The following is a 24685-nucleotide window of genomic DNA, read 5'->3' as shown; positions in this document are numbered from 1 at the left end:
GATGTGAATTTTACAAAAAAAAAAGAAAATAAAGATTGAACAGAAAAGGAAAGCAAAGACTAAAAGCCACATTATGTGATAAAGAAACCTAGGAGTATTTTAATCGACATGCTATTTTTCAGTTCCCATGGCCCACTGACCCAAAGTCTGCATACACATTTCGGTAGGACAGGGTAGGATGATAAAAATATTTTTTCTCAAATGAAATGTCATGTCACCAGCCTTATAAAACTATCTTTGATTTACCATTTATTTTCTATAAACATTTTTTACCACAACTATATTAAAATTCTATTTTCATTTTCTATTCACCATTATGTTTACAAAACCATAATATAACCATGAAACATAAGAGTATACAGTGTTAAATAAAAGCATTTGCCTTCAAATGAAAATGCTGGTGAAAACTAGAATTATTCATTTGACACAAGATTAAAGATAAAAGACAGTTCATTTCTGGAGGAGTAGAATTAAATAGCTTTCTGTGAAAGTCAGAACTGTGAAAAGCACAGTAAAATAATGATTTCTTGCATTTAACTGTGTTCCTTAACAAAGAAACCATAAGAACCTTCAATAAATTAAGGAAATCTGATTATGTTTGCGCTTACATAGCATACAATTCACTTAAAATTCACTTTGGAAATAGGTTATTACGATAATTATTGTAGCTAGTGGCATTAAAACTGGATAGGTTTATAACTAGCTGTACTTTCATTAAACAAGCAAACCTAAATTCGAAAGTTCATTCCCTCGTGACTTTAATAATTTTCGTGGAGAGGTTTAGCATTTATATTGAAAACTATCCCTTCTTAATGAATTTAATTTTCCTTACCAAGGTGATGGTTAGGAAACACCTGTACCTTCTGTGTGTTGGGAGGAGGGAGGGTGAGTGTTATTTCTCTGAAATGTTTAATTGGCGTAATTATGGCTATGGAAACTGTAGTATGATCTGTTCACAACACTAAAAGAGACTAAGCTACCTGGTCTGCTGTGGAAAGGCAGTTTTCAGCCTCTCTGTAATCTTCTCCCAGTTCATCATAAGGGGATCACTTCCTAGACTTGCACTGGGAGGCATAGCTTCTCCCACAGGAGCTGGTAGTGTCCAGGCTATGCTAGTCATCTGTAAGAAACACAGTTATGTCATCAGCTTCAATTATGGGGAAGCAAAGTTCCATGTCAACATGACATCTCCATACCTCAGAAAATGGGTACAATAAAGAGGAATATTGACATGCAGTTCCCTTTTTAGAAGTTTTTTTTCCTTAACCAGCACAACAGTATTTCTAATTATTTCTATATGTTTACCTTTATTTTTAAAATGGCACATACTAGTCTCAGTAATTGCAAACATAAACAGAAACACAGAATGTGCATTTCTGACAGCAACCTAGTTTGTTAATAGAGGAATAAGTAAATAAACTGTAGCATATCTAATCAAGTCCTTAAAAACAGATCTATATGTCTGAGCATAAGAGATATCCATAATATATGTAATTTTAAAAAAGTCTATGGCACAGCATTTATGGTAGAACTCATGTTATATTAAAATATTTTTCAAATGTGTATGCATAGAAAAAGGACTGTAAGATATAAAATAACCCTTAAACTGTGATTATTTTCTAGGATTCAACAGCAGGGTAGTTTTGCTTTCTACTGTATATAGTATATATTTTGTATATACTATGTGTATTGTATTTTTCTAATTATAAAAGTAATTAATAAGATCACTAATTACTAATAATATAAGATAAAATTATTAATCAAGCAAATAATAAAGTTTAATTTTCAAACAACTAAATAAAGATGAGAATACTACTAAAATATCTGCCCAATGTCTCAAAACGTCACACAGGTGGTATATGGAAGTTGTAGTGACAACTCAGAGCCATGAAATTATCAAACAAAAATTGCCCTATATTTTATGATAGTTCTTGCTTAGAACCATTAAGTTTGCAATTAATATCAATATGTGAATATTTTAAGTGCTTTATCTGATTATCAGGATAATTATAAACAAAGTATCTTCTATCTAAGATTATAGATTATTTTAAAATAGAAGGTTACTACTTATGAAAAATTAGCAACTACTAACAGCCACTGAAATTACTCATACAAAGCCTGGTAAGTTAAAGAGCAGAATATCCCCAGAAATGTGGGTTTGCCTCAGTGTCCAAGCTTTTTCAGAGGAATCAGAAAGTAATCCTATTAGTAGGCCGAGGTACTTTAAAATTTTATAGATCCTCACAGAATGTTGCAGGAGCAAAACACATCAGCAACAATGTAATATCAAGGTGATAAAAAAAATGTAGTGCTTAGTTAACAGGTTAAAGCTTAGATACATATTTGCTTGTAGAGAGGCCTCTATGCTGCTGCTGCTAAGTCACTTCAGTCGTGTCCGACTCTGTGCGACCCCATAGATGGCAGCCCATCAGGCTCCCCCCGTCCCTGGGATTCTCCAGGCAAGAACACTGGAGTGGGTTGCCATTTCCTTCTCCAATGCATGAAAGTGAAGAGTGAAAGTGAAGTCGCTCAGTTGTGTCCGACTCCCAGCGACCCCATGGACTGCAGCCTACCAGGCTCCTCCGTCCATGGGATTTTCCAGGCAAGAGTACTGGAGTGGGGTGCCATTGCCTCTATACAAGTAAGTAAATCTATTTGACTATACATTTCAAAGACAGTCTGTCAGCAATATACAGGTACAGAATAAACCTCAATTCATTAGAATTCAGTTATGACAAACTTAAGATTAGAGACTTTTTCATTAATTATATTAAACATCAATCTTCTGTGAGGTTTTTTAATAAAAAGTATACCTTGATCAAGATTACAACTAATAATCCTAATCATTTGTGGTGGATTCATGTCAATGTATAGAAAAACCAATACAGTATTGTAAAGTAAAATAAAGTAAAAATAAAAATAAACTTCTCTACTTTTTATTCAGGTTCTGATAAAGCTTATCTGGCTCTTTGTAACTAGGAAAATTTGTAACTTTGCAGTATAACATGTTTCAGGGTGATACTATTTATATTACCTGTTTATAGATAACCAATGTCCTACAATATACACATATGTATCTATGTATAAAAAATTTTTCTTTTGCTTTGTGGCATAATGTGACTTAGCTTCTTTGCTTTCCAACCTACCCAACAACCATGCTAAATATAAACTGTCTCTTAAAAATATCAATCTCACCCTGTTTTAGAAGCAAAACTAAGAATTCTCTACTATAATATCAGATTTATCTTTGTATCTAAAAACTAAACTATTATCACTTAATGAAATAGTTAATATATATAATGCACTTAACACAGTACCTCATGGACATAGTCATTCAATTATCATCACTATTTACTGTATTAAATAAATGAACAAAGAGAACACATTCATTCTGAGAGTCTACTGTGACAATGGACTAGTTAATGTCTATTCTACCAAGGGGGTTTTTTTACCAAGGGAGATCTAGATGGACCAGTTGCAGAGACAATTCCAGAACAAACGGCAGGCATTTGAGGAACAGTGAGTATGGGTCTAAAGAAAGATTCTTTCACGATGGGTCTTCCCAAGAACTGCTGCATCTAAAATGGAAAAGACAGAAAATAAAAACAAACCCCCCACATAATTATGTAGTCAATAATATAAACTCATAGAACAATGCATTTTTGGGGGGGAGGAAAACTGATCTGAAATCTAGATACAAAGCATATTCGAAACAGTGCTGTTATAACACTAGTTAAATATATGAATATTTGAAAAAAGCAGGGAGCAGTAAAATACACTAGAGAGCAGAGAGAGAGAAGAGAACTTGATTCTAGTCCTACTTTCTTTCCATCTTGCTGGGTAGCCTTGGATACCAAGTTATTAATCTATAAAATAAGAATTGAGGTTAGATGATCTGCAAAGTTCTCTGCCAAAAAGAATAATACAAAGGACTGTACAAAGGAGTTCCTCAATGAGTACTCTCCATACTGATAAACAATATTGACACTCTGAAATTCACTAAAGAATCAAAGTTGTCTATAGAAAATACTACTTTTGCTATTATATATTGAAAGGACCTTTTACCACCTGGTGGAGTTCTGAACTTATGTTTAGTTTCAAGGATAGTAGAAAGTTAAAATGGGGTGGGCCAGGGGGATAAACCCTCCTACAGTGACTTTTAGACATGTCTGTGGATGTTACTGAACTTCCCAGGGATTCATAGAAAGCTAGCCCTTCTTAGCACCTACCAATGGGATGGATACCTTATTGGCTGGACTACAAAAGAGGACAAGTTTATGGGACATCTACTATGTGCCAGGTCTAGCACTGGCATAAAGTAGAAGTTCACCTATTTGTTGAATTTAAAAAATTAACATCAGTATAGCGCTTAAGTAATGATACTGAAACCAGAAAGTTGACAATTACTAGGGAACTTTATAATGGAGACAAGAATGACATTTGACTCCTAACATCACTAAATGAGAGGCACTGTGTCTTCTAATGTGCATATACTTCACCACCTATAAGGTACTCTTGCTAAAAATACTGACCCTGATTCTAATTTAACCCTCTAGACCTATGATCAGTTTACAGGAAACAGCAGAACATGTATAATGACATGTACACGTATAAGGATGTAATCAGTTACATCAATAATACAGGAAATTAGTTTTTCAACAAATAAATGATGTGAGTGAGAGAGAGGGTATTGGGTAGCTGTTACAACTTTAAAGAAAAATAATCAGCCAAATGAAATTATAAACCTTGTTTGGATTGCTTTTTTAAAAATAAGGGCTTTTAAAGTAATGGTAATTATAACCAAATTGGAAGTATTGTTAATCTAGTTAAGAAAAAGACATTTTTGAAACAATCTGGGAAATATGAATTCTAATATCAGATATAAAAATTATAATTTTCTTAGGAGAATGGTGGTATGATTATAGCCAATAAGAGTAAGAGTCCTCATCTTTTAGGAATGCATACGAAAGTATAAATGGATGAAGATTATATGATATATAGGGTTTACTTTAAAATGTCCCAGTGGTGAGGAAGGAAGGAATAACATGAAACAAGATTGATAAAATGTTGATTATGATGTTGAAGATGGCTCTTGGGTTCACAGAGGTTCATCATTCTATTTTTATGTATGTTTCAATATATTCGTAATATAAAGTTCTTAAATAACAAATGGTGATTCGGAATCAATGATCTTGTTCTTTTTGAGGACAACAATTACCTAATATTACTTTGAGAATTAGACAGCCAAGGTATAAAAATCAAAATATAATGAAACACATAAAAATACTGGGTTAAACTGGGAAGAGTGCCCATTATTCCAGACTTCCCAGGGTAGACTGCTGTATTTATTTAAAGCCTGGTGACCATTTTTTATAACACTAGAATTTCAGAGAGACAGACGTTAGTGATCAGATCATCCAGGACAATTTCTTGATTTGTCAATAGGAAAACCAAAGTCTGAGACAGCTGAGTTTCCCCAAACCAACACAGTTCTGCACAGTTAGGACCTGAACCCAGACCTTCAAGTGTATTCCCATTGTACAATACCGCCTCAATTTATACTGAAAGAACGGTCACATTTTTAGCATCTGTGCTTTCAAACTGTTCCACTAATGCTCAGTGGTCACTAATGCCTGTATTTTAACACAAGTCTTAAAGTGACTCTCTGATCAAGCACAGCAGTGACTCTCCTTAGGAACCACAAAAGATACACGTGCACCTCTTATATGTTTGCAAAGGATGCGTATTAATGTTACTGAGCCTAACTGCCAGTGGGTTTTTGCCCTTGACTAAACCTGGAAAGCCACATCAGACATAAGCAAGTCTCTGAAAGGATGAGGATGTAGAGGTCAAGGTTAGATAATGCTTCTCAGTTACAGTGTCACATATAGCTGTCACAGACAGCTGATGCCAGTCTGATTCCAGAAAACTCCAAAGAACAACTCTGTATCTAGCTTCCAAGTCTCTGGAGCCATTTTATGTTTAGAGTCATGGGAGAGTTTACAGCCTACAGGCGGAAGTTTGAATACAGGCAGAGGGCAACAGGGTTTCTAGAAATCCTACTATGTTTCTTCCCATAGAACTAAAGGGAATCTGGGATTTGTCATCTATGCAACACATTCCTTATCACAAGAATTGGCAAGGCAAGGATGTTGTTCAAAGCCTCGAATAAAAATATCCATAATACAAAGCTCCTATAAAACTTGAACTAATCAAAAATATAAAAGGCAATCCTCATTCTAAACTAAAGCCCATGTGTATCATAGAATACTTTCTCAGCTCTAAATTCTGCTTTTGAAACACAGTGTAACTCCACACAATTCACATATTAATAATTTTTAAGTTCTTTGATATACTGAACTAGTATTTGTAAAAATAATATTTTCAAAGTTCTATTACAAGCAGAAATGCTAATGTCAAAAGTGATCTACCCCTAAATATATCACAGCTTTTTTTTTTCCTTATCCTCAGATCTGTTATCATAATAAAAGCTATCATCTAGTGGTTCTGTTCTGAAAGGTCTTTTGGAAAACTGAGTCTATTGGGCTAAGGTACTACGTTTCACTTTTTTCACCTTTCCCCCCACTATGTTTCCCAGAAGGCTAACATAACTAGTATGGCATAGAGATTAGTTTGTCTGAAGAAGACCCATTTATCCCTAGCCACAATCAGGGAAGGGACCTAAATGAAAGCTGTCTTTGATGTTAAAAGGTAAGAATAGAAGATAAAAGTTAAGGAAACAAGGTCTGAAGTAGAAGTGGAGAAGTGAAGTCCAGCCTGATAGGGTATTATGCTGAGAGTTTTCAGTAGTCTAGTGGTAATTTGAGGGCATTTGGGAATTCTGAGCATTCATCAGTTTTCTCCAACCATGTAAATATGATTGACAGGATGAATGAGCATACATTACCTCTTTAGATATCAAATGCATTACTAAAATCCAATCATACAACCTATCTCTTGGCCTCCTCTGAGCCAACAAACTAGTCATACCATTTGTAGATGATACAACAGGAATGGGCATAATCACAAATGATATGCACAACATGCACCCTATCCACTTTGAGGACACATGAATGTACTGCTTAGTCAGTGTTTTACAGTCCTCACTTATCAGGATGAGGATGGTGATTGTTCAAAATCTTACGCAACTGATTCTTGAACAACACAGGTCTGAGTTGTGTGGGTCCACTTATATCCCTATTTTTTTTAAACAAATATAGTCCCTGTATTTTCATTTTATAGATCTTTAAATGCAGAGTTTGCATTTGATACATGGAATCAAAAAACTAGGGTTTGAGTCTTGATTCTATCCAAACTGTTTCAGCTTTCTGCTCTTGGGTAGTCATTTATCAAATTCATTGTTTTCGAGTAGAGCAGTATTCAGATTCCTGACTGCATGGGGGGTTCGCACCCCCTCAACCCTTGTGTTGTTCAAGAGTCAACTGTATTTCTTACCAGTATCTCAGGACTGGGAGGTGGTGGAGGAAGATGGATTGGAGGCAGTGTACTCAAGGCAAACCCTTGCTTCACCTTGCTAATCTGTTCATTGTATTGTGTCTAATAGAAGAAGAGAAACAATATTTTACAGTAAAATCAACTTCAAAGGAATAGCATATGGAAATACTGGATGTAGTTTTGAATAGTACAATACAGGTTAGTGATTCTCAATCTAGTATGCCAAAAATAATATAAAAATAATTTTTTGACATAAAACAACTCTATACACCACTCTCCATAAATGTAAATATTAATAGTTGTGTCTTTAATAGTGTCTATTGAGTGACAAGGTATAATGACACATAACTCACAGATCTCTGTGAAAATTCCTCAGTGTTTCCATAATTTTTAGCCCCCAAATGGTAACCACTGATTAAAGTAAACAATGTCTAAAGATCAAGAAGATGTAAATAATATACTAGCTGATAAATATGGGAAAAAAGTATTTGTATCAGCTTAACTACTTGTAAATGTTCATTTTAGAAATGGAGGGGAAGGTTTAGAAAAAACTTATTAAGTGTTCACTTTTTTTTAATCTTAAAAGTTATACCTTTAGCTTTCTCCAGTTCCCCATATAGCTTTGTTTTTCTCCTCTTGGATTTTGCCAAAAGTTAAGACTCCCAACCTTGAAGTTTAAAAACATACTTTCTAGATTATTGGCACTGTCCCCATTTTGCTTTCCATATTACTTTGTAAACAACCCACAAGAGTGGAAAGAAAAAGTCTTAAAACATTTAGAAACTTTCATATACAAGACATGTTCCTAGAAGAAAACAATGATAGATAGAGAACAAAGGGCAGATCTTTTGAGGCCAGAACTTTTAATAAACCCAATAAAATGCTAAGCATCACTAAAAGCTGAGGATGAAAGAATCCAGGAGAAAAACAGGGAAGACCAACAAGGACAAAGCTAGACAAGCAGACAGTGCTTTGAGGCAGCTCTTTATAACTGAATGTCACTTGTTTTCCTGGCAGTATTATGGAATCACAAAATAATCAACATTACATATCAACTTTAATATATAAATATGAAATTATTCTAAAAACAAATGAATAAACTAATAAATATTCAGTGGTTTACCTCTTCACAGATTACCTTTCACACAGTCCTAACTCTATTACATGAATAATTAAGAATTTATTATTTTGCATTAGGGAGTAATTATTCATACATAAAAAGTTTAACATTGAAAACTAATACAGGTATTCTTGGCCTTCCTTTTAACTCTATAAACATATAATTACTCAGATAAAGTTAAAACATTCACTTATGACTGGAACACAGTTAGCTTTGGAATTCTAGGAATATTAAGTATGAGGCACAATCTTTGAACGTACCATTTACTAAACCAAGAACCTAAAAGAAGACACGTGAGAGTTAGGATGCTATCTACAATCAACCACATGGAAGTAACCAAACCTCAAAAAGGCATACTTTAATAACTGCAATGAAAAACATGTTTTCCTTAAATTTCTGTTGTCGTCAGTCATGTTCAACTCTTTGTGACCCCACCGACTGCAGCATGCCAGGCTCCACTGTCCTTCATTATCTCCCAGAGTTTGCTCAAACTCATGTCCATTGAGTCAATGATGACATCCAACTATCTCATCCTCTGCTGCCCCCTTCACTTCCTGCCCTCAATCTTTCCCAGCATCAGGTCTTTTCCAATGAGTTGGCTCTTTGAAACAGGTGGTCAAGATATTGGAGCTTCAGCTTCAGCATCAGTCCTTCCAATGAACATTCAGGGTTGATTTCCTTTAGAATTGACTGATTTGCTCTCCTTGCTGTCCAAGTGACTCTCAAGAGTCTTCTCTAGCACCACAGTTCGAAAGCATCAATTCTTCAGTGCTTGGCCTTCTTTACAGCCCAGCTCTCATATCTGTACAAGGCTACTGGAAAAGTCATAACTTGACTATATGGACCTTTGTTGGCAAAGTGATATCTCTGCTTTTTAATACACTATCTAGGGCCTCCCTCACAGCTCAGTCAGTAAAGAATCTGCCTGCAATGCAGGAGACCCAGGTTCAATTCCTGGGTCTGAAAGATCCCCTGGAGAAGGAAATGGCAATCCACTCCAGTATTCTTGCCTAGAGGATGCCATGGACAGAGGAGCTTGGCAAGCTTTTGCCCATGAGGTCCCAAGAGTCAGACATGACTTACTAACTAAACCACCACCAGGTTTGTCATAGCTTTTCTTCCAATTGTTTTTAATATTAGATTTTGTTTTTTAAGCATATACCATCTATACCACTGAGTCAATTTACTCTAAATACTTCATGACTTACCCTGAGGAATGTAATCTTGTTTCTAACATCTGTCACAATGGCATTCCAACTGTCTACTGCAGCCTTTAATTGGAGTGATTTTAGGTTGCTGGCACAAACATGGAAACACAAAAGAAAGCTCTTTGTATATGCCACTTAAATTTCCAAAAGTTTCTATTATGTTCCCTAGTATTTACGTAAATAAAACAAAACAACAAAATTACCTCTATCACCAGTTGCCTCAAATGGGAAGAAAGTTGTATGGAAGGACTTGTTATTAAAAGTTTTAAGAAAAGACTAGGAAACAAACACAAGATTTCTTTTCTAAACAGTGGATATAACCTCTGCTTCCAGAACACTAAGATTTTTCTATCTTGGCAATATTTTTTAGGACATACTTACTATAAAACCTCTGTACATGAATCCCTCCACTGAAGAAGGCAGGCAAAGAAGACCAAGTAGGGAAATTGCCCTAGCCATCTAGTTTGGTTTCCCAGGTGGGTAAAGAACCCGCCTGCCAATGCAGAAGATGTGAGACGCAGGTTCGATACCTGGGCTGGGAAGATCCCCTGGAGGAGGGGATGGCAACCCACACCAGTATTCTTGCCTGGAGAATCCCACGGACAGAGGAGCCTGGCGGGCTACAGGGCAGAGTCATGGGACATGACTGAAGTGACTTGGAACTCACAAGTGCATCAGTGCACAAGCAATCTCAAAGATGTTGACTCATCTTGGAAGCAGGTTTTGGACCATAAATTGCACAGTCACAGAAGCTCTGCTCAGCAGCCCACCAAATGATTTAAGTAAAACAGTTTTAAGGTGTTTAGGGTCTGGTATCTCTAGAAGAGAGATTTCATGTGGCCTTTCAGAAGGTTCTATCTGTTGTAACATCCCCACCCCAGAATCACCCAGCACAATAACTTTAAAAGAGCCTAACAAGTTATCACTGAGATCATCTCATACAAAGAAGCTTGATAATATTCTAATTTATAGAGCATCATTTCCCCTTTGAGGACACAAAGACAGACTGATCACTTATAACAGTGCTTCCCTGACCTGAACGTACATCAGTAGATACTAGGAATCTTGTTAAACATCAGAGATTCTGATTCTTCAGAACTGAAGAATAATGACGATTATATTGAAATAATAATCGTTAAAAATAGTGATGCATTGGTCCCAGAGATTTTCAACTCAATTAATTCCTTAAGTTTAAAGGTGTACCTGGTAAAATTACAAATTGAAGAAGAATCCTATGCAACCTGCCCAAAATTTGAAAACCATTCATTTGTAGCATAGTAGCAAACTGCCTTTAACACAGTTTTAGGTATTAATGCTGATTTTCCCTCAGTGTATTTTTTCTAAAGGCATTTAAAATCAATCATTAAGAGAAAAGAATTATAAAAAGTTTTCAGTTGGAATCCACCTTGTTTTGTAAATATCTGGTGGCTCAGAGGTTAAAGCATCTACCTGCAATGCAGGAGACCTGGGTTTGATCCCTGGGTTGGGAAGTTCCCCTAGAGAAGGAAATGGCAACCCACTCCAGTATTCTTGCCTGGAAAATCCCAAGGACAGAGGAGCCTGGTGGGCTTTAGTCCACGGGGTCGCAAAGAGTCGGACACGACTGAGCGACTTCACTTTCACTTTCACTTTCATGCGTGTCTCTGACTGAGACTTTTAATCTGCTTCATTGTACAGGAAGGGAAAAATCTGCTAGCAGCTATTACTGCACTTAATAGACTTCTCCGTGCTATAGCAGGAGCAACAAAGTAAACGCTCAAAGTGATTAAATGACATCCGAGGGTTAAAAAAAAAAATGGCTTCTTCATTCCAAAGATTCTGATGTCATATATGTAAAACACAACACAGATTATGTTCAACCTTGGAGCCGCCTGTGAGATCTCAGTGCTCAAGACACATTAAGGAAGAGGGAGAGGTTACCTTGCTGCCATACGAGTCGCCCTGGCAAGCTGACTGAGACATTCCTTTTCAGTCTGCTCTAGATGAAGCAACCCAAAATCTCTACGACACTGTAAGAAATATACCTACAGATTTTTGAGAGAAAGAGAAAGAAGTGAAAGGTGTCCTTATAGAAGAACACATTTTTCTTCAAACATTTCAAGCAAACTTAAAGCTATTTTAAAAGATCTCTTCTAATAGCACCTGAGTTTCTTTCCTGACCATAACACATTAAAGCTCTTTGATCAATCCTGAAGTTCTACTATTTTTATTCAAAAGTTACATGGTTGGTAAATATTTTAGAACATTAGTTTTCAAACTTGCATATGCAATGGAATCATCTCAGAAACTTTAAAAAATGCTGCTTTGGTTCCAGAGATTTTAATGTAATTGATTCTAGGTGAAACCTGGTAAATGGGGTTTTTAAAACCTCTCAGATTATGCAGCAAAGTTTCAGTTCAGTTCAGTTACTCAGTCATGTTTGACTCTTTGTGACCCCATGAACCACAGCATGCCAGGCCTCCCTGTCCATCACCAACTCCTGGAGTTCACTCAAACTCATGTCCATCGAGTCAGTGATGCCATCCAGTCATCTCATCCTCTGTCGTCCCCTTCTCCTCCTGCCCCCAATCCCTCCCAGCATCAGAGTCTTTTCCAACGAGTCAACTCTTTGCATGAGGTGGCCAAAGGACTGGAGTTTCAGCTTTAGCATCAGTCCTTCCAAAGAACACCCAGGACTGATCTCCTTCAGAATGGACTGGTTGGATTTCCTTGCAGTCCAAGGGACTCTCAAGAGTCTTCTCCAACACCACAGTTCAAAAGCATCAAATTTTTTGGTGCTCAGCTTTCTTCACGGTCCAACTCTCACATCCATACATGATCACTGGAAAAACCATAGCCTTGACTAGACAGACCTTTGTTGGCAAAGTAATGTCTCTGCTTTTGAATATGCTATCTAGGTTGGTTATAACTTTCCTTCCAAGGAGTAAGCATCTTTTAATTTCATGGCTGCAGTCACCATCTGCGGTGATTTTGAAGCCCAAAAATATAAAGTCTGACACTGTTTCCCCATCTATCTCCCATGAAGTAATAGGACCAGATGCCATGATCTTCGTTTTCTGAATGTTGAGCTTTAAGCCAACTTTTTCACTCTCCTCTTTCACTTTCATCAAGAGGCTTTTTAGTTCCTCTTCACGTTCTACCATAAGGGTGGTGTCATCTGCAAAGTTTAAGAACACTCAAAAGAAGTCCTGCTATTTGACTTTTAATTGATGAAGGAGTAAGAAAACAATGAGACCATATAGGACTAAGCCACCCAAATGGGGCTTGCAGGTCATCTAGTCTGATGTCTCTCCAAGAATTATTGAAGCATGGTCATTTGGCCTTTGTTTTTTTCTATGGATCACTCAATATTCACTGAAGATAGCTTACTATACTCTTGGACAGCATTAAATGTTTCTAAAATTAAGAAACTGAAGTAGAAACTTTCCAATTAAAAGCAGTAAAGAAGTCTACAAACGAGTTCTTAAGGTAATCTGAGGTTGTTTTCTTTCCCCAGTTAAATTTAATACTCTAATACATCACTCTCCAGGGATTTTTGGTGCAAAGATCAACACTTGATTGTTGAGCTCTGGATTTCAGAGTACTCTGTTAAAAACAGACCTTACCCATGACAAAGGTGAGAAGGTTTGTGATGATTTTAATGTCAATGAGCTCTCCAAAACTTTGAATTTTATTGTACATCAAGATTGGTTATCTACAAATAAAAATTACACACATACATAAAATCACATTTCTTTTGAGAAATCCTAGCTGTGGTGTTCAAAAATAACTTAGGAGAGACTGGATGACTTTCTAGGGGAAGAGGTAAGTTAGTTTTTGACTGGAATGTATGGTGTGTGTGTGGTTTTGAAATATCTATACAGTTAAACAGCAAAGAAAGGATTTATTATAGCAGCAGTGAAATATTATTCTTAGACATTTGGCTTAGTCACCTGGTTTAATGAGAATTTTCCAAAATCAGTATGATATATATACTTAAGCAAACCAATTCTTGGAGTCATTTTGGGGAAAACAACGTAAGATCATCAATCTTCAAGTAAATATACAAAACACCAATGAGTCAAAAGAAAAGCACAAGAGTTTGAACTGTTTTTCTGGCTGGTCCTAAGATGTCTCAATTCTGTTTATTCAAAAAAACAATCTTTTCAAAATTCTTAAGTATTTTAGTATTTACTAGTACACAAGTAAAACTTCCCTCCCCAACTCCATCTCTTTTTTTTTTTACCTCAGCTGTTAAAGCCCTGCTAGTTTCTGCATTCAGTTTGTTTAAGTATGTTTTAATCGTGCTTTCCAGATTATGCTTCTCCATCTCCCACTGAGATCTGAAACATACGATAATTAAAGAGTCAGTAACATTGCAGCAAGGTCAGACTCTTCCACTTTATTCAGGAGGCACACAGATACAAGCTATTCAATGAATAGGAAATGATTTTCTGAAAACTATACGGCACATAGAAGCAAGACGAGACACTGCTTAACCCTTAGTGTTATCCTTTACTATCACGAGTGTGGAAGGTTTAAAGTCGTCAGTACAGAGGTTATGACTTAAAACTTGGCAAAATCAAGCTGTCTGAAGATGAATCTGACCTTCACAACTTATTAAATGTGAAACCATGAACAAGTTACTTCCCTATACCTCAGTTTCCTCATATAGAAAAATGGAGAAAATTATATTCCTTACCTCAAAGAGTTGTTGTGAAACATTCATTCAGATAATATATATTAAGTACTTGCATCTGGCACATATTAAGTACTAAGTAATAAGCTATTATTATTAACAAATTTTACATCAAATAATGGTTCTACCAGCCTTTTTATAACAATAGCAACCATCCCTGTAATAAAGCTACATCACTGTATTAACATATTTTACTGGTTATCTCAGTGCTCATATTCAGCACCTCAGAATGAAAACAATTCCCGTAGGTTGAGAAAGAGAGGAGGAGATGCTGATAAGGATATTATTTATGAAGGACTTTGTGGAAAATGGTTACCTATGAGGTTTCTCTTTTTCCTAACCCATTTCAACTTCCTACACTTAAGCCCCAGAACACTAGACCATACATACCAAATTATATTCCCAATGAAAGCATTTAATTGGACATATAGCATTGTAATAAGAACTTTTTCACAAGGCTTTCCTCAGTGTTTTATTATTAGAAACATCTGGATGCTTGAATACCTGACAATATCTGACAAACATTTATGAGAAGCTTGATAAAACAATATATTGTTAATATCCATTAAGGCCAGAGTATTTTGAGGGGAAAAATTATAAAATATGGCAAGAGTCAACAAAAAGGAATTATAATGCCATTGAATGCTGTGAAAATTTTGCCTGTGAGAGAAAAAAATAAATTGGATTTCATCAAACTTAACTGTGCTTCAAAGGACATCATCAAGGAAGTAAAAACACAATCCACAGAATGGAAGAAAATATTTATAAATCATGTATCTGACAAGGAACTTGTGTCCAGGATATACAAAGAACTCTTTAAAGTCAATAGTTATAAGAGAAAAAAGTGAAAGTAAAAGTCATGGTCAAGACCGACTGCGATCCCATGGACTGTAGCCTGCCTGGCTCCTCTGTCCATGGAATTCTCCAGGAAACAGTACTAGAGTGGGTTGCCAGTTTCTTCTCCAGGGGATCTTCCTGACTCAGGGATTGAACCTGGGTCTCCTGCATTGCAGACAGATTCTTTACCAACTTAGCCTCTAGGGAAGCCCAGTGAAAGAGAAACAATCTAATACTAAAAATATTCAAAGGAAGTAAATGGACACTTCTCCAAGTAGATGCACAAATAGACAGTAAGCACATGAAAAGATAACTATTAGGAAAATGCAAATAAAAACCACAAAGATATATACCACTTCACAAATACTATGATGGGTGAAACAAAAATAGATAACATAAGTATTGGTGAGGATGTAGAGAATCAAAATACTCATACATTGCTGATGGGATTATAAAATGGTACAGTCACTTAGAAGACAGTCTGGCAGTTCCTCCAAAAGTTAAACACAGGGCTTACTGCATGTCTTATGAAATCTACTCTTAGGTATATACCCAAGAGAACTAAAAGCATATGTCCACACAAAAAATTTGTATACAAATATTCATAACAGCATTACTGATAATAGTCAAAACTGGAACAAACGAAATGTCCATCAACTGATGAAAACTGTGGTATATCCATATAATGGAATGTTATCTGTCCATTAAAAAGGAATGAGTACTGATAGCTGCTGCAATATGGATGAACCTTGAAAACATCATGTTAAGTGAAAGAAGTTAATCAGAAAAGGCATGTATTATATGACTCCATTTATATGAAATGTCCAGACCAAAAAAAAAAAAAAAAAAAGACTAGTGGTTGCCAGAAGTTGGGGGAAAAGAGAATCAGTGATTTCTAATGGCTCCAGGGTTTCTTTTTAGGGTGATAAAAATGTCCTAGAATTGGATAGTGGTGATGGTTGTAATCCTCTGTGAATATACTAAAAAACAAGTAATTGTATACTTTAACAATGTGAATCTTCTTCTATATGAACTAGATCTCAAAACAACAATTATAAAAAAATGTATGAATCAGAACAAAACTTAGCCAGTTTCATAAAGCAGTCACAGATAGCAGTAATGATTGCAATAAAGAGAAAAGAACTCATAAGCCCTAGTCTCTGACAGTAGCCTATTGTAGGACCAGCTGTTTGTTACCTTTTCATAGAAAGTTGCTCTTTAAGGTTCTTAATTTCATTATCTTTAGCATGGCTCTGACGCTGTAATCTAAGAAGAAAGAACGCCATAAAATGTTAGAAATCGTTTGTTATTAATAGTCAGAACAATTCTATTTGTAGCTGAGGAGGAACCAAGTATGCCCATCTTTTGTCAGAGTGTAGCACCTGTGTCGGGGGTGTGGGGGTGGGGGGGTGTGGAGCTACTGCTGTTTGGCTAGAGTAAATGTGTAGTGCCAAAAAGGTTTCATGTTATTCTATCTTCCTTTCCCTCATCATTTGGTTAAAGGGAACAGACTTTTCTTGGTGCTTTAGTGCCCCCCTCCCCTGTGCTTACTAGCAATTTCATGTTGGAGGTTTCTGCAGTGCCCTGTCTAGTATACATGGAAGGCAATAAGAAAAATCACTGTCACATCATTCTTCAAGTTCCAAGGTTTCTAGACAGTCACCTTTCTTCTTCTACCTTTCAGAGTCTTCCTATGTTCGTTGTGTTCTATCCAGTGTGTTTTAGTTTTAAGGAGGACTTGCAACTCAAGAAGCTACTACCTGTTGGTGAAGTGGTGGTCCCTCTATTGTATGTAATTTTAATCCTCTCATATGAGGCCTAGTGTTCTACTGCAAATTTGGGAGCCTTCATATCGTCCAGCTTTGTTGCATAGATGTCTTGTATTGTGCTTCTTGAAATAATCCTATTCAGTCTTACTCCATCCCCACAGTGACCCTGGGATAGAACTGATGGGATGGTTGAAGGTTTGTGCCCACGGTCTTCTAGATCTTTGTGGAGGAAGAGTTTAAAGCTTAGTTTCATTCAATGATCTCAGAAAAGAAACCCACATGTTAGCATTGTGAAATAGGAAGCATACAGCCATCCACTGATAACAGGACGCAGTGAAGAAGCTTGCAAACTTTATCTGTGTTTGATGTCACATAGTTACGTCATTCGGAGAAGGCAATGGCACCCACTCCAGTCCTCTTGCCTGGAAAATCCCATGGGCAGAGGAGCCTGGTAGGCTGCAGTCCATGGGGTCACTAACAGTCGGACACGACTGAGTGACTTCACTTTCCCTTTTCACGTTCATGCATTGGAGAAGGAAATGGCCACCCACTCCAGTGTTCTTGCCTGGAGAATCCCAGGGACGGGGGAGCCTGGTGGGCTGGCGTCTATGGGGTCACACAGAGTCGGACACGACTGAAGCAACTTAGCAGCAGCAGCAGCAGCATATTAATCTGTATTTTCCACAAGCTCACAGTTAATATCTGATACGTCTTGGCATCTTTTACATGTTCTTGCATAATTGTTTGCACACTGTGGGAACTTGATAAATGTTTGATGTCCTCACACAATGAACACACAAGCTAGAATTTCTTTATGAGAACACCTGATTAGAGAATTTGATGGACTCAGCTTTTTATAGCTGGTTGCGTACACTGGGTGAGGTGTCAGGATTGAAGAGGAACATCTCAGATAGTGAAGGAGAAAGGCAGCTGCATGGCTGGCATTGCTTTTCTGACCTCTGCTGCCATGTAACATGTTCATGGATTGGTCATTATCTTCCAGGCTAAAAGACAAGGTTTTGAATCCTGAAGTATGGTTTCTTAAGTGATATCAGCCAGTTTAGTTTGCCCCAGCTATCTTAGGTCCACAAACCTGAAAGTGTTTGCAAGTGATATCATGTTGCCAGAGGTATGGCATCCTGTTCTTCCTTAAAACCCCTTCAGGTTGAATGATATGTTATGTGGGAGAAAATTTAAGACCAAAATCTCTGTCAAGCATTTTTCCAATTTTCCAATTGGCATCATGAGTTCCTTACACTGAGGTACTCCCTAGAACCTATTTTCATTATTAGCAGTCTAGAAACTGCTGCTGCTGCTAAGTCACTCAGTCGTGTCCGACTCTTCGCGAGCCCATGGACTGCAGCCTACCAGGCTCCTCCGCCCATGGGATTTTCCAGGCAGGAGAACTGGAGTGGGTTGCCACTGCCTTCTCCGCTAGGAACTGCAGTGGATTTCAAATCAGACATCATGAATGACTTGTATTTTGTGGTATCACTGTTTATCAAAATAATATGTTACAAATTATACTGTTATTTCACCCAATAGTGAAGCAGTGGCTAGATTAAAAAGAATGGAGCAAGGATACTAATTTTCCATATTAAATCAGAATTTTTAGTCTTAGGCATTTAATACTTAAGGTTGTAAGAGATATGAGATTGATAGGAGAGAGAAGATTCTCCAGGAATTTGATTTGTTTTCAATATCTTGTGCTTAAAACACAAATACTCTCAGAAACCAACATTTAAAAGTATTAAAGTGAGTCAGTGAAAAAATAAATAAATAAATAAAGTGAGTCAGTGATGTATTTGAGGAATGTAATTCTCATATGCTATAAACTAGCCAATCATTAGTCACATTTTTACAAATTAGAGCCATGACCTGAAAGTTGATTATCATTCTCATGCAATTTTATTATCTTCACACTTATTCAGCCAATATATGAAAAGCTTGATATATAGAGTGAGCAGTTGCTTATTTCTCAATCCAGCTGGCAAGGCAAAAAATACAGTGGGTTTTTTAGCAAGTGCAGTCCTTGTGGTTGGCAGTTCCTAATGTGCAGTCACAATGCCACCTAGTGGCTACATAGGGATTATCTTTTAACACAGGATTTTCTTCTATCAACAGATTTGTACTTACTTGGACATCTTACTGATTCCAAAAGCCACTTGTTGGTTAAGAGATGCGATGATTTTATCTTTCTTTTTAATCTGCATTTGGTTTTCTTGCCACCACAAAGTCACTGTTTTCAACTGTCTTTTGAAATCCTGATTGATGAAAAATATTATTTCAACTAATTTTGTTCAAGTCTTCAGAAATTTAAAGAAAAAAATTGGACTCTTCAAAAACTATCTCTCACTTGCCTGAGATCTAAGGGCAGAAGTACTTACTTCACACTGATAGTGCAATTTACAAAGCTGCCGTTGTCGAGCGAGCTTTTCCTTCTCAGTTTCTCCATATTCTGTACTTATCTTGGTTGAGCCCTATTGAGCAAATGGAATATGAATGCTTTATTTTTCTCTTTAAAACAGCACTTAGGGGGCTTCCCCCGTGGCTCAGTGGTAAAGAATCCACCTACCAATGTAAGTGCCACGGGTTCAATCCCTCTCCTGGAAGATCCTATATTCTGTGGAGCAGCTAAGCCTGTGCTCCACAACCAGAGAAGCCACCGCAATGAGATGCATGCATACTGCAACTAGAGAGTAGCCCCCACTTGCCACAGCTACAGAAAAACCCACACAGCAACAAAGACCCAGCACAGACAGAAATAAATAAGTAACTTTAAAAAAAAAAGCACTTAATATGACAGTTATTTAAAGGAAAAGCACTACTATTTTAGTTATTTGGTGGGTATTTAAGTTGCTAACTCATGCATTACACTTTCAATGCAATCATTCTCTGATTAGTTTAAATAAATCTACCTCTCTCCAATTACAGCATTCCCTGAACAATACCAGAGTTACTTGTCTGCTGCTGCTACTACTGGATAATGTTAACTGCAAGCTCACCATTTTTAAAGTTTTTTTCGTAATGCTTTTGTTGTTACAAGATCATATGAAGCAGGTACTCGATATTCCTGTTTTAGAGATGATAAAACTAGGTAACTTGCCCAAGGTCACACAGTAAGTGAAAGAGCCAGAATTCTAACTCAGGCAACCTTGATTGCTCAAGTACCTAATTATTACCTCAGGAATTATCACCTTAGGTTAATGTTCAATTTCTCCACTGGATTATAAAAACTATCATCACAGGGACCATATCTTGGCATACCTCTTGACACAAAGTAGGTGCTAAGTGCTTTTTGAATAAATGAATGAATAAACATTTTTCAAAATGTATGTGACATTTTGATTCTATTTTTGAGTTCTCATAGCTGTTGAATGAAAACTAAAGACCCCACATTTAAACCTTAGTGTGACATCTAAAGCCTAGAATATGTCATTTCAGTTAAACTTTATGTATTTTAATTGGAAAGGAGACAGAAAGATATGACAGTCATACTAATGTACTACCAGTCAGAGAATCATTTGCACTGTTTCCTTAGACAATCAATATTATTGATAATATCTACTATATATTATACTTAAACCCTGGAACAGGTTATCATAAAATTATCTCAGTATAAAATTCTCATGGGTAAGTAAATCCTGTGGTTTTTCACTAAAAACAAGCTTTCATAGTTTTGTCTCATTAAGTGCTCTGTTGAGCACATAGATCATGCTCATGCGCACCTTCATATATGTATGTCTTCCCCAGCACTGACTACTAACAGGAAAGGAACCCCCAAAAAGTGTTATTAATATTTTTGTAGATATTTCTTTGTAACAGCCAAGTTTAATTATCTAAAAAATGAAAGTAGCTTTGTTTTATAAAGCTATTTTCCTAATGAAATTTAATCCAATGGGATTATCCTAGGGTATTTTTTCTTCCTTGTGTTATTTGAAAACTCTTTGTAAGGTATGCATTTGTAATCAACTCTGACCAATACTTAAAATCAGGAAATGGTTTGAGGACTAAAGTGAAGAGTTTCTAGTTCCTAGAGTTCTTTTTTTTCCACAGAGAAGGCAATGGCACCCCACTCCAGTACTCTTGGAAAATCCCATGGACGGAGGAGCCTGGTGGGCTGCAGTCCATGGGGTCGCTAAGAGTCGGACACGACTGAGCGACTTCTCTTTCACTTTTCACTTTCATGCATTGGAGAAGGAAATGGCAACCCAATCTAGTGTTCTTGCCTGGAGAATCCCAGGGATGGGGGGCCCTGGTGGGCTGCCGTCTATGGGGTTGCACAGAGTCGGACACAACTGAAGCGACTTAGCAGTAGCAGTAGCAGAGTTCTTTTGTATGTCAGCCATCCCTCTGTCCCTCCTTTCCTACTTTTTCTTTTTCCTCACAAACACAACATAAATCACTAGGTTAATATGATGTTCAAAGAGTCATGGGGAGAAAATTGTTAATAATTATTCTAGAAAAAGGAAGGCAGGACTGTACCCTCTCCAATCAGGCTTACCTGCTGTATCATGTCCAGAATATGCAATTCATCCAGACTATAGAACTTGTCTTCAGTTGTAGAATCTTCTTGAATATTGCTTGCATCATCTTTCATAAATCTACTGATTGCATACAGATTTGCTTGTTCTTTCTTCAACTGCTCTTCCTTTCCTATCATATTTGGGCTATAGTGGTGACATAACCAATGTGACCTTTTATAACTGTATAGTGTTTTTCATCTAAGCCATTATTTCCCAAATTAATATTGTACTGGTCTCGTGAGGTGCTTAGATCAGAAAGGTTCAAAGTTTGGACAGTGCCGATACCATGTATTTCTTTTGGAGACTCACAATGAATTTTAGCACATTTGAGATAGCACTCAATTGAGGTACCTATTCTGTTCATAGTAGTGCTTCTAAGAATTATGAGACCATGGAGTTCATTTTTCAAGATATAATTATTAACATCAGTTACTTTGAGAAACAATACTTTGGGAAATATTGACAAGCATTTCCACATCTGCTATATTATTTACTCATTACAGCATTCCTGACAGGCAAGTTGGTTTGATCAACTTCAGTACTTAGGTCTCATCTACATTTAAATAGAGGGTTCTGAATAGTAACATACATAAAGCAGATTTAAGATGGAGGTTTGTTTTGTAACAGGTTTTTGTGGTTTTTTTTTTGGTAACAAGATTTTATTAAAAAAAAAAATTGTAGTGATAATGAATTTCAGTAACTAGAAACCACTGGGAAAAGAAAGGAAATACTATAAGTACAATGGCAATTAACTCATTTTTATACCTATGTCTAAAATTTAAATGCGTGCTAGTATCATTTCAGTTGGCTACTATTTAATAGTTATGAATTTCCTTCCTAATATCGCTGAATAATAACAAGAAATAGTACTTTTACATATAGCATGATATAAATTACTTGACTTTATTAGCAAATAGAAAATAGATACAATAGTACTTATTTTAGGTCAATGAGATCTAGAAAAAAGGACATATTATGCTTGTAGAATAACTTGTAAAACACTACAGAACAGTCATTACATATCACTGAAGTATTCTAGACTAACTCAAACATTTTGGAAAGTTCAATGAAATAAATTACTTGTTTAGACCACCATTCCAAAACTCAGTTTTCCATATTACTTCAACAGTTTTTAAAGATTTATATTCTTCCTGAAACCACAACAGATGTAAAAATATGAATTTATACTTTTGAAAAGCTAGAAAAGGTTACTTCTAAATTTTTAAAGTATGATAATAGCATTGTGATAATATAGGGAACTATTCTTCTATCAAAGAGATGTAAACTGAAGCATGTATAGATAAAATTATACAGTTTTGAGACTGAAAACATTCAAAAAATAAATGTGAAGGGAAGAATGAAGCAAATGTGGGAAAACAATGAAAACTGTAAAATCACAACAACTACGGAAAATTCTTAAAGAGGTGGGAATATCAGACCACCTTTCCTGTCTCCTGAGAAACCTGTACGCCAAGAATTAACAGTTAGAACTGGACATGGAACAACTGACTGATTCAAAATTGGGAAAGGAGTACATCAAGGCTGCATATTGTCACCCTGCTTATTTAACTTATGTGCAGAGTATATCATGTGAAATGCCAGGCTGGATGATTACCTGAAATCAAGACTGCCAGGAGAAATACCAACGACCTCATATATGCAGATGATACCACTCTAATGGCAGGAAGTTAGAGGAACTAAAGAGCCTCTTGATGAGGGTGAAAGAGAAGAGTGAAAAAGTTGGCTTAAAACCCAACATTCAAAAAACTAAGATCATTGCATCTGGTTACACCACTTCATGGCAAATAGAAGAGGGGAAAGTGAAAGCAGTGACAGACTTTATTTTCTTGGGCTCCAAAATCACTGCAGATGGTCCAGTGACTGCAGGCATTAAATTAAAAGATGTTCACTCGTTGGAAGGAAAGCTATGACAAACCTAGACAGCATATTAGAAAGCAGAGACATGAATTTGCCAGCAAAGGTCTGTATAGTTAAAGCTGTGGATTTCCCAGTAGTCATATAAGGATGTGAGACTTGGACTGTAAAGAAGGCTGGGTGCCGAAGAATTGATGTTTTCAAACTGCGGTGTTGGGGAAGACTCTTGATGGTCCCTTTGACTTAAAGAACATCAGATCAGTCAATCCTAAAGAAAATCAACCCTGAATGTTCTTTGGAAGAACTGACATTGAAGTGGAAGCTCCAATACTTCAGCCACCTGATGTGAAGAGCCAACTCATTGGCAAAGGCCCAGACGCTGGGAAAGATTAAAGGCAAAAGGAGAAAAGGGCAGCAGAGGATGAGATGGTTAGATACCCTCACTGACTCAATGGACATGAATTTGAGCAAACTCTGGGAGATAGTGAAGGACAGGGAAGCCTGGTGTGCTGCAGTCCATGGGGTCACAAAGAGTCAGACAAGACTTCGTGATTGAACAACAACAGACATAACCTTGAAAAGACACAGACAGACACTATCAGTTCAGTGGCTCAACCTGTTGACAGAGAAAGTGAAAACCCATCTTGGATGATGAACTATTAATGTACCAAGTGGATCATGTCCATTATCAATGAGAAAATATCAACTATAAGATGCTTTAAAGCTAACAAAGTATGTTCTTGTTACCATTTTAAAGATAAGTATGTCCTTACAGAGAGTTCTCTATAGCTACTACTTTTCAGTTAACAAAACTTTTAACTGATCTCTTCATGGGATGTCTCTCCTACTTCCTTCCTCTACTACATGGTCATTAATCATGTTGCTGGAGAATATAGCTCACAATTATCTTCAGGCATTAACAGGTGCTCAGTAAAGGTTCAAAATTCACTGTTAACAACTGGGATCATAAAAAAATAAGACATCTTAGATTAATTAAACAAACCAAACCGCATGAAACTCTTTTTGTAAAAGGGGTTACTGGGACAAAAGATAATCTGTCTTTAAGGTTAAGTTTTATTTCGTCTACATTGGCTAACTATAATATAGACTGTATTTTAAAAGATTTTATGCTGGAAACAAATTTAGTCCTTATTAGCACTGGATGACTCTTGAGTAGCCACACAGAAAAATGGTAAGAGATTCTATTCTCCCAAAAC

The 24685-nt window shown here is 36.5% G+C and overlaps 1 protein-coding gene across 50 annotated transcripts in view; it reads right to left on the bottom strand.

Moving 5' to 3' along the window:
- The window catches only part of DZIP3 (DAZ interacting zinc finger protein 3), a 119465-nt gene that overhangs the window by 7118 nt on the left and 87662 nt on the right, over positions 1-24685 (bottom strand). For 14 of the 50 annotated variants that reach the window (XM_012189864.5, XM_012189804.4, XM_060417359.1 and 11 more), the window contains 10 exons: positions 21572-21737; positions 19428-19547; positions 19204-19331; positions 16496-16564; positions 14009-14105; positions 11704-11807; positions 9784-9871; positions 7456-7557; positions 3453-3578; positions 981-1120 (listed from right to left, as the gene is read on the bottom strand). In XM_012189864.5, the coding sequence (XP_012045254.2) occupies positions 981-1120; positions 3453-3578; positions 7456-7557; positions 9784-9871; positions 11704-11807; positions 14009-14105; positions 16496-16564; positions 19204-19331; positions 19428-19547; positions 21572-21737 (1140 nt within the window). The remainder of the gene's footprint in view (positions 1-980; positions 1121-3452; positions 3579-7455; positions 7558-9783; positions 9872-11703; positions 11808-14008; positions 14106-16495; positions 16565-19203; positions 19332-19427; positions 19548-21571; positions 21738-24685) is intronic. The other 36 variants (XM_060417330.1, XM_004002900.5, XM_060417385.1 and 33 more) reach the window with 8 other exon arrangements.

Source organism: Ovis aries, chromosome 1 (assembly GCF_016772045.2).
Source record: "Ovis aries strain OAR_USU_Benz2616 breed Rambouillet chromosome 1, ARS-UI_Ramb_v3.0, whole genome shotgun sequence".
Taxonomy (NCBI): Eukaryota; Metazoa; Chordata; class Mammalia; order Artiodactyla; family Bovidae; genus Ovis; species Ovis aries.
This window is presented reverse-complemented; position numbering and strand designations above follow the sequence as displayed.